The 10,885-nt window shown below is 30.5% G+C and overlaps 1 protein-coding gene across 10 annotated transcripts; it reads right to left on the bottom strand.

The window, feature by feature from the left end:
• Positions 1-5,325: 5,325 nt before the first annotated feature.
• Positions 5,326-10,525, bottom strand: LOC133668491 (uncharacterized). Of its 10 annotated transcripts, none has more exons than XR_009833719.1 (8): positions 10,219-10,525; positions 8,630-8,707; positions 8,428-8,503; positions 7,568-7,641; positions 7,392-7,446; positions 7,177-7,292; positions 5,673-5,740; positions 5,326-5,563 (listed from the first exon to the last, which is right to left on the bottom strand). XR_009833719.1 is itself a non-coding variant. In XM_062088376.1 (7 exons), the coding sequence occupies exons 1-6, from the start codon at positions 10,246-10,248 to the stop codon at positions 5,698-5,700; spliced, it is 372 nt and encodes a 123-aa protein (XP_061944360.1). In that variant the 5' UTR covers positions 10,249-10,524; the 3' UTR covers positions 5,326-5,563; positions 5,673-5,697. The 10 variants fall into 10 exon arrangements, 2 of the variants coding, with proteins under 2 accessions (XP_061944360.1, XP_061944359.1); XR_009833718.1 differs by having other exon boundaries at positions 5,326-5,560; XR_009833721.1 differs by having other exon boundaries at positions 5,326-5,560; positions 7,376-7,446; positions 10,219-10,524.
• Positions 10,526-10,885: the final 360 nt, after the last annotated feature.

Below are 10,885 nucleotides of genomic sequence, written 5' to 3'. Positions count from 1 at the left end.
GGCTATAGAGTGAGATATTTGAAATGTTTGTCTTGTTTTTCCTGGTTGAAAAAAAAAGATAAAGTAATTTTAGATTCAAATATTGGTGTAAGGACATAATTATAATTTAGTTTATAGAGGGTGTGACTCTTACACATTTAATAGTAAGAAACCATGAATAATTTCAGCTCACTCAAATGATAAGGTGGCCAACCATTTAGTTAGGAAAGTCACCTAGTATACTATAGATTTTAAAGATAACTTTATTTGGTAAGGTTGTCTGGTTTACTAGGTGTCTTTGGAATTTTATATCTTATTTGGTTAAATGATGTCCTGCATACTTTATAGCTTGCAAGGGGCCTTAGGAATGTATCTGTATGGTCATTTAGTGTATAAAGGGTCTTAGGCTCTTTAAGAGTAGGCATAAGGTGTTTTAAGGCCAATTTTATAGGAGAGTATTATATGTATAGAAAGTTTATTTTACAAGTTAAACTAGTTCTTAAAAAGACTTAGTCATGTTTAATAACTAAGATTAAACTTAAAGTATATTATCCCATCAATCAAGTTATGTTTTTAGCACAATTTCAAGACTTGTCGATAATCCTTGAGATATAATGCATATATTGAACCTATATCAACACAACCTTAATGGAATGACTAGTAACCAATTAATGATTTTAATAATCAAAACTAGGAGTAAAAAAATACTTATGGACCAACATTTTTATATTTTTTATGATGACAAACCATTAATACTTTTGCAATTATTAGCATGCCAACAATATATATATATATATATATATATATATATATATATATATATATATATATGATTGCTCCCCCTATCAAATGTAATATTCTTCTTTATCAATTATACTAGATGCTCAGAGGATGTGAAAAAGATTTCAACAATATAATAATTTTAAAATCAATAAACACAAGTCCATGACATGAGAACATAATACATCAAGATGTAAAACCATATAGGCACTACCAAACAATGTCATAAGAACATAAATGAAGTTGAAATATAAAGGTGTATGCTACTATTTAATTAGTTATATGCAGATAATTGAAATAGCTAACTATCATAAAGATGAAATTCATGCTACAAAAAGAAGTATCCAAATATCTTAAGTATTTAAATACCATATGAAAGTAAAGTATCATTAATATATCTTTTCTATGAATATTCATACCAAAAATATACCCTAACCTTTTAATCACAAAAAAGATCCACATGAATGATTATCCTAGATTTTAGAAAGGCACGAAAAAAAATCAAATGTTTAAGATTACATACCCAAATAGAAATAGTTAAAAAAAAATAAAATGAATGAAAATGAGATTAATCAATGATGATAATTTGTAAAGACACATAAAAATGCTTAGACTTCATTCTAAGTTGGTTCCATTGGGACTTCCTCTTCCATTTTTTCAGAAAAAACATAACCATTGTTTAGCTAGCTTATAGCCATTTTTATTTGATAGTAAAATGTCGAGAAAATCACGTGTAGCCTTTGAATGAAGTAGAGGTATCACTTGAGCTCAAATATTGATAATAAGTTCTTGTTGCATAGTCATACTTTTGGCTAGTGCATCAATCGAAGCAACTAATATGTCGTAAGTAGATGTCTTATTTGATTTCTTTTAAATAAACTTTTCTTATCTAATATCATACCTATCAAGCTCTTAGAGAAATATGTCTTATTAATTTGCTAATTTTTATCATTTAAAGATATTATGTGATAAATAGTCTCAATCCTTTAATGCTGAATATTTAAGTAAAAATAGACACATACATAAGTGAAAACTTGAATGGATTTGAAATTAGCCATAGTTATTAGGATCAATCCTGGCTAGTTAGTCTTATTCCTTATCTTAAGACAAGCCATCATTCATATAGTAGATTAACTAATATGACTTTTCTATAAACGATAGACTGAATAAATTTAGCAACCAATTTATACAAAAAATGGTTTGAACTTTGAAGTAATCAAATGAGATGAATACCTAGTCATAACATTAAATTTTTTTGTATTATGATTAAAAAAATGACATATTATATGTCAAAAGATAATTCTAGAAAGATATCAATATGACTTTTCTCAATAAACACATCATAACTATTTATAGAGCTAAAAAATATCATATATGAACTTACATAAGATGGTAATAGGATGTTTATTAATCATTTTTGTGACATGATAAATTTAGCAATGAGTTGTCTTCCTTTAAGGTAAGATTGGCATAAGATTCTCTCACTATATCTAGATAGATGTTTGTTTGAATCTTTGCAAAGTGTGTCCAGCTAGAATTCACAAAGATTTTTATAACATCTAAAAAGTCCATTAACTCATGGAAGACCACTCATTGACTTTTAAGCATTGGTCTTTTTTAGATGCTAATATTGTACTTCTTATAAGCTACATCTAACACAAAGAAGTCATGCCTAATAAAAGGACTTGAAAACATTACCATGATAGTGAAGGAAGTGTTGTTGTCTTAGCTAACCATGAGCATTATTTGGGAGTTCAAAGTTGTTCCTTCATGCTTTTAGGTTTTTTATATTTGGAGGCTGAAAATTTTAGCTTCCTTTTAGCTTTAAACATCAGTCTTAAAGGTATGGTTAAGCAACACAAGTTTATGAACCTTTAAAGCTTTAGTGAGAGTAAAAAGTGAGAGTGAGAAAACAGGTGCTGGAAAAAGTGAGTAGTTTAACTAAGTAAGAAGGATTAATTTAAATAAAATTTTGGCTGAAAATATAAGGAGAAAATGTGGTAGATAGAAAGATAAATGATGAAGTACTATTTATATCTAAGTGGAGGGAGAGTGCAACATATTTTACAACTTGAAATGTATCGCAAAAAAGGTACAACACAATCGGTCAAAATAACATCAATGACAATCCAAGATGTCCAATTTCTCACCTTGATGTTTTGTTTATCAAAAGAGTTTTCTGGTATACATAACCTCTATTTTTTAACTAAAATTTACCTTTATAATTTCCTTCATGTTTATTTATTTGGTATACCTAATGTCTGCAACTTAATTCTTTAATTGCAAATACTTTTTAAAGCCAAATTATGAAAACTTTAAACATGTTGAATACATTCTTGGTGCTCTTGCCTTTTCTCATTATGATCAAATTATACAAGATATGATGCATGTTATTCATAAATTACAATAATAACCATACTAAGAATATGAAAAAAAAAAAAATTAAATGACTACCAAATGAAAAGGAAAAATTAACCAAATGACATTTAAAAGTAAAGTTGAGCTCAATGAAGGTTACCAATTGCTAATTCAAGTGGCAACAAGCAAAATTGATCTTCATTAAAGGGTTTGTTGAAGATATCATTCACTTTGTTGTCCATGGTCTCAAACAATTGAAATATCACCTTCATGCATATGATCATTGATAATGTGATGCTAATTTCTATATGCTTGGTTCTAGAGAGTTGGATGGAGCTTTTGGTCAAGTTTATGACACTAGTATTATCATAATATATTGAAATATGATACAACTAGAGATCAAAGTCTTTCAATGTTTGTTTTATCCATAAGACTTAGGCATAACATGATCATGAAACAATATATTCAGCTTTTATAGTGGAAGTGGCAACCAAATTATGTTTATTACGTATGATACTAACACATTTCCTAGAAATTAGCATATATTGCTAGTATATTTTTAATTGACAATACAACAAAATTAGAATCTGAATAACTTATCATACTCATACTTTTTATTTGAGGTACCAAAGACCTAATTCAAAAGTGCTTTAAAATACTTGAAAATTCTTTTAATGACATTAAGGTGTCTTTTTAGAAGTAGCTTAAAATCTAATACATAAACATACACTAAATATGATATCAAAATGACTAGCAGTTAAATATAATAAGTTTGTGATCATAACTAGATATCATTTAACATCCATATACTATTTTCATCCTCGTTGATCTTGGTGGTGGTGCTTATTAGTGTTAGATTTGTTCAAAGTGATTCCAATCCAAAATTTTTGAGAAGTTCCTTGATGTACTTGAATTGGTTGACAAAAATTATATCTTCACTTGATTTAATGTTGAATAATAATTTTTTAAAAAAAAAAATTAAAAAAACCTAAAAATATTCAAATTAACTTGTCAAACTCACAATCAAAGTCATAGATGAGGATAACTCTATATAATAAAAATAAAAATAAATTAAAAAACTCAATCCAAAATAAATATAATATTAAATGATAAAATTAAAAAAAAACTGAAATTTAAAAAAAAGCACATAAGATAAAATACTAATTACAATATCAAAAAAGTATTATAGAAAAGTATAATTATTACGATAATAAAAGATGGGATAATAATTATGATGATTGACAAATCGTTTAAGGATAAACAACCAATAGGAGTGAAGGAATCTGATTTTCTTCCCTATTTGTATACGAGGTCGCAACATGGATCGTCCCTTGCTGATTGTCGGACTAAGCACAAACAGCCTATCACGGTGAAGGAATCTGACTTGGAATATTAAGAAATCCTCATCTATATATCTTGGTACTTTTTCTCTTTTTTTTAATCGAAGTTCTTCAAAATTCACGTGAAGGGTTCTTGAATAGAAATTATCCCTTATCTTATTTGTTTTTATGTTTAAAAAATATTTAAAAAAAATTAAAATATTTTAACAAACATTAAAATATTTTAATTTTTTTCTTTACTTTAAATTAATATTTTTATAGTATTTTTAAATCATTTTAATATGTTGATATTAAAAATAATTTTTTTAAAATAAAAAAAATTATTTTAATATATTTTTTTTAAAAAAAAACACTTTGAAAAACAACCCTAACCCTTTATATCCCTTTATAGTTCCATCCTCCATGCTTTGGTTGTGTTTTAGCTTGTTAAATTTCAGCAGAAGAATGTAAACCTGAACGTTCATCATTGTTTAAAGATTTGTGGGCATGGATTTGCTAATTTCTTCTGCTTATCTGCAGCACAGAAATCTAATGAATATGTATAACTTTCACTTATAAACTTGAAAATATCATTATTTTTATTTATTATTATAAAAAATATAGGTTATTAGCCTTCTTTTTCCTAAAGAAGTTAGATCATTTGTGTAATGTATGATTATTAATGTAGAATGCTTTCTAAAAATATTTTTAGCTTTATTTTTACATGGCAAACAGTACTACATTTTATCTTTCTTTTTCCTTGTCCTAAGATTTCCGTAACTTCAGACAACTTGTTCAGACAGCCTGCACGACAGTTGTTCATGCTAGGAATTCATGATATCCAACTTGAAACTAAATTTTGGTCTGTCCATGATGGTGAAAAGAAAGAGGAACAAAACAAAGTAGTGACTTTGTGCTCATTTGAAAACAAAATCAATAGGCTAATGACATACTTGACTGTGCATGGAATGTATGATAAAGAAAAACAAGATACAAGAATGCTGGCAATAATTTGGATTCAAGTTTTCATCCTTGATGTAACATGGCAAGAAGCTCCTCCACCTTCATTTATGGCGAACCTGTTCCCATGTTGTTTTCACACAATGGTATCCATGTTTTCATCCCTGCTTCAAATCAATAAAGCAACTTCAGTGGACAAAATTAATTCAAGGTTCATGTAAACTAAAATACTCACCATGGGTGAAATCAAGCAGATCATGATAAAGGGCGACTTACAAAGGTTAAATACTGGATTTGCTCCTTATTTCTCTGCAAACTCTTTGATTTCAGTCAGTTGCTGGGTCCTGAACCATAACAGTGTTTGTAACTAATAATGGAAGCTATACAATGAAAGTTATTCAAAATTTTAGATTAACCACAAAATGGCCACAGTTGCAAGAAGGTTGCTTTGTCGAATAGAATTCTTAAGATGGCAAATAGCTCACTGATGCAGTTTCAGAATATTGGTTCAAACATTGACAAGGGAAACTGCTAACAAATGAACATGGGGTTTTAACTCGGATGAGAATTCCATCAGGGATTAAGTCCAGGAGTTTATCATGTAAAGTTTCAAGAGAAAGTTCATGGTTCATACCTCTAAATGACACTTTAAACTTATGATCCAGATTCGATTGCCTATATCTCCTAAGTTCAAAAGTGCTTGCCTAGTATCAAGGCTTCAAGCATGGTACAATCACCAACAATGACCATACTATAGCATAAAAACCTAACAAGGATGGAACTGAACGATCATGCAGAAGATTTTCACTTACTCATATACAGATCAAAATTTGATTGAGCTTCTAAACTTCAAAAGAAGCAGTAGTTACAAAACAAGTTTACGAGCCATTAAAAAATTATATATATCTTTTGCATCTGCTCTTCGATTTTCAAAAGCCATGCATTAATGAAAACTAAGAAAGATGAAAAGGAGGTTTGCTAAAACTTGAATTTGTAACTTAAACACTGAACTTTGGACCATCATAAGTTTTTATTGTGCTGGATTTGTACATCTTCCTGCCAAGAACTCCTTAGTCTTAGAATTTTACACCAACTTTGTTTATGAATCGATTGACCACATTAAGAGGTATTTGTACAACCCAATGACAAGCAAATGTTATATTGAAGAAATCACACTGAAACCGGTACTGTTAATAAAAAAAAAACTCATATCCTTATTTCCACCATAAACCCTTACACTTCCCTCGATATTGTTCTCAACCACCATCCTCTTCAAATTGCAACAAATACTTGAGGTTTTGAAACAACTTCAGTTGTGATCAGTTGCATATAAATTTGTGTTTCCCACCCCTTCTATTTCTGATCCCAACATCAAGAAAACAAATCATTCTAACTAGCCTGACCTATTCCATCAAGCTAATATGTACTAACCCATTGGAGACTTTAATTAGCAGGACAGAAAAAGTGTCATATAAGTGGCCACTGACCACTACAAAAGAAGCTTTGGGTGGCGACTTTGCATAAGTCAACTCTGTCCAACTTGATTGAAAATCTAGGGGGTTTCCTGGTTAAGAAATTCAGACAATTAGGACATGGGCTTCCCACTCCAATTAAAAAAGTTGATTTAGTGGAGATCCTGGATTTTATTCTGAAATCGAGGTCCAGATAAGAAGATACCAGCAATTTTTATCCTGTATTTGTTTTCGCCTTCATCACTATACTATAACTAGATTACTCTAACTTTCATTTCTTCCACAGTATTTCTTAAAGAAAATATTACCAATATGATCATTCATGCATCCCCACAATTTCAATTCCGGTAAATTCACCATAAACCATATAGGCATCCTTCTAATTACGGTTCCATATGACAGGAGAACTCCATTGACATCCCATCTAGCATAAAGCCAAGACAAGTTCATTGAACATGAAGCACTCTTCCAAGGAAATTTCATTAGAGAAAGACATTAAGCGATTACCATATTGATGTATTACCAATACCAAGACCATTGCACGTAAGTATCATTCCTTTAAATCTGGTCAGATATTCCTGCATTGCAATTACAGAGTTTCAATATTAGCATCAATATATTATACCCAAATAGACCTTTGACATCGGCCAAGACAAGTGTAATCCTGCCATCTAGAATTAACAATATCAAAATTCTTACCCGCAAAGTATACTTATCAATCTCATATATTCCAGTTAAGTCATAATCGAAGCGTTTATCTGGATCCCTCAATACTGCAGAAGAAAATACGAGTAAGAAAATATACGAGCAGAAGTCATCAAATTGAAGACTTGCCATTCTGTAGTACCTCTAGACATTGCTATTGTATCATCTATTGTCACAGCAGTTACCTTTAAGACATCAACATATGCATAAATTTGTTTAAGCCAAAAGGGATATGTGGATTGGAAATAAGATAATTATTACTTTCTGCAAAGTTCTCTTTATGTTACAAGAAATGTGCTCTACCTATATATAAATAAGGAGATCCCAAATTAAAAATATGTATATTTGTGTGTGTGCGCGCACACACATCTTTCTCCCAAAAACTGGATAACCTTATACATGGATATATATGTCTCGTAAACATTGTTTGTTATGTGTGCATGTGTGAAAATCTCTCTCTAGGGGTGCATGTGCATGCACATCTCAACTGACAAGCGCAGGAAATATAGTACATCTATCACTATAAAATGTCTTCTTTCTTTTGTTTTCTTTTTTTAAGCAGCACTCACATTTTCAATTATCCAACACATATTTCGAAGACCTTGAATAGTGAAGTTAAATGATAGCAGCTACATTTTATATGTAAATTAATAATAATTCATCTAAAAAGTTTGCTTGCATCCTCATATGCATTTTGCAAGAAACTTTTAATAAAAGAACACAATAATTGCTAAAAACAATAAATAATGTAATTGACCAGAATGATAAGCAAGATTTCCCCAATTTTAGCCCTGGAAACAATACACAGTGTTAAGAATTAAGGGCTTGGTCTTATGTGCATACATGAGAATTACCATTGTAAGCTTCGTTGATCTCTTGAAATTTGGTAGTAACTGCATTATCCCCCTTGTGCTTATCAGGATGCCACTTCTACAATCAAACAAAAATATCAAGAAATTTTCTTAGTCAATGCCAAAGTTATTAAAAAAAACGATTATTCAATCAAGAATTAAAAAGCTCACTTAAGAAGCTGCTCAGAACAGATGCACCACTAACCAATGCAAGCCTTCGGTAATTTAGTCTTATCTTCTCATCTGTTGCATCATAATCAACCTCCAAAATTTTGTAGTAATCCTACAAAGAGTAAGGGTTTATCATAAGACGATGTAGACAAAAGTGTGACCTAAAATATCCACAATGAGAAAGTATGTCAACTTATCACACAACAAGAAAGTATTGTGAATAACAGGATAGAGGCATGGCACCTGAAGTCATCGTTAAACGGTCCCTGAGACCACATAAATAGGAATAAACAACAGATAAACAGGGTTATGATTTGCAACTATTCTCTAATTTTGCTACTTAACAAACAAACAAAGAGGATAACACAACTTCTGGGGAAAAATGATGTCCTTAACCAGAAAAGATTCAAGCATTTTTCTTTGGTGTTTTATCATTATCTTTGATTCTATAATCTGCTTCAGCACAATACTCTTTATCCTATAGTACTTTACTTGTCATATGACCATGTGACTCATAGAAACCACCTTCTTATTAATGGAAAATTCAATATTCTGTTGTCATGTGATATTCAAAAACTCATACACAGGTTGGAAGGCAAGTGCAACGGCCACTTGCCAAACCAGAGGGAAGGAACCAACAATCTGACAAAACCTGGACGTAGATTAGAATACGATGGTTTTTGGAAAATCAAGTTTCTGGTTTCATGATTCCGTTATTGAACACCCAATCCCCCAGCCCGGAAAAAAAAAAAGAGTAATTCTTGAATCTTTTAACTTAGACGCCATTGGTAAAATATCCTATCTCATAGTTTAAAAGGTGTCTTACATTTTACATTTCGTAAATGCATCATGCATAACTAACTACATATTAGCACCTGAATACAAAATAAAGTGAATTGTTGAGAGAAAAAAAAGTGTGATCAGGAAGCACGCCATCATAGAGACAAATGAATGAGACTAAAAAATGAAGCTGGCCCAATATATTAACAGTTGACAGTTATAAGCAACAAAACAGAGGAGCATTTAAGATTGCAGGATGCCAAATATGCAGCAGCAAACTGTACGAAGTTGTAAGGGACAAGCTCTCATGGTATGGCATATCTGTTATAGAAGCAAGCATAACTTTATTATCAACAAGAGATTAAATTTACACAACTACGAATCAGACCAATCAGCTAGCCTGAAAGTTGAATAAAAATCCTGAATCCTTGCTTTTGTATAATATCTAAGTAATCAAACAAAGCTTCTTAAAGCTTACCCATTGACCATTACTCATTGGAAAACTAGTTCCAGGTAGCTGTACTACAAATCATGAATGAAGGAAAACTTTAACAGTAAAATAACTTTCATTGTGGTGTAAACAAGAGCAACCAGATTCACATGTACATCAAAGAATATTAAGAAATCCGTTCAACCAATTATTATACTTGAGAAGACAAACTATTCTCTAGGATGCCATGCCATGAATTATAGACAATCCTTTCCATTTATTATGTTTTCCCAACTATTTCTCATAATTAAGGAAAAGAAAAACGGAAATCAATGCCTTCAAAGAAACTAAGTTGGGGGGGAAAACCATGAAAATGAAACCCCAAGAGGTATAAAGGATAAACAACTGTGCACCTTGTGAGTGGTGTTTTCATTGCCTTCCATATGCTACGGTGATGGTTCTGTTGTGGAGAGGATTTTGCGCATACTTCATCTCATAAAACATAAAAAAAAAAAAAAAAAAAAAAACGGAGGATGTTGATGGGATCTTCTCAAAAACAATGAAATTCAGTCTGGTTAGATATTTGAAGAGTTGTAAAAGAAAAAAGAAAGAGGGTGTTGTGTGGTGGATTTATTTTGGATTACTAGCAGACGGATAATATATGGAATGGAAGGAGAGGTTCTTTGATTGCCACAACGCAGCTCTTTGGATTTGTGTCTCCACTTTTTTCTTGGTATATATATATATATCTATTTTTCCGACACGCGACAAACATTTGTTGTATTTTTTTGATGTGATAAATATTTAAAAAACAATCAGTATCATCAATAAATATTTGAAAACAATTGTTACTTTGGATACCGGCACGATCTCCGATTAGTTTAAATCACGGTAAAGTTGCCGGAATTTATTAGAACAAGAGGTGAGATAAAAATGAAAAAACTGATTAAATTAAAAAAAAAATTAAATTAAATCGTGAAAAAAAAAATTAAAATTTAAAAAAATAAATAGTTTGGTTTTGGTTTTATAAACCTGAAACCGAAAAAATCAAATCAAACTCGAACCGCAAAAACTGAGCTA

The sequence above is a fragment of the Populus nigra genome, chromosome 11, assembly GCF_951802175.1.
Source record: "Populus nigra chromosome 11, ddPopNigr1.1, whole genome shotgun sequence".
NCBI classification, from domain to species: Eukaryota; Viridiplantae; Streptophyta; class Magnoliopsida; order Malpighiales; family Salicaceae; genus Populus; species Populus nigra.
The sequence above is the reverse complement of the archived record's forward strand: the minus strand, read 5'-3'. Positions and strand labels throughout refer to the sequence as shown.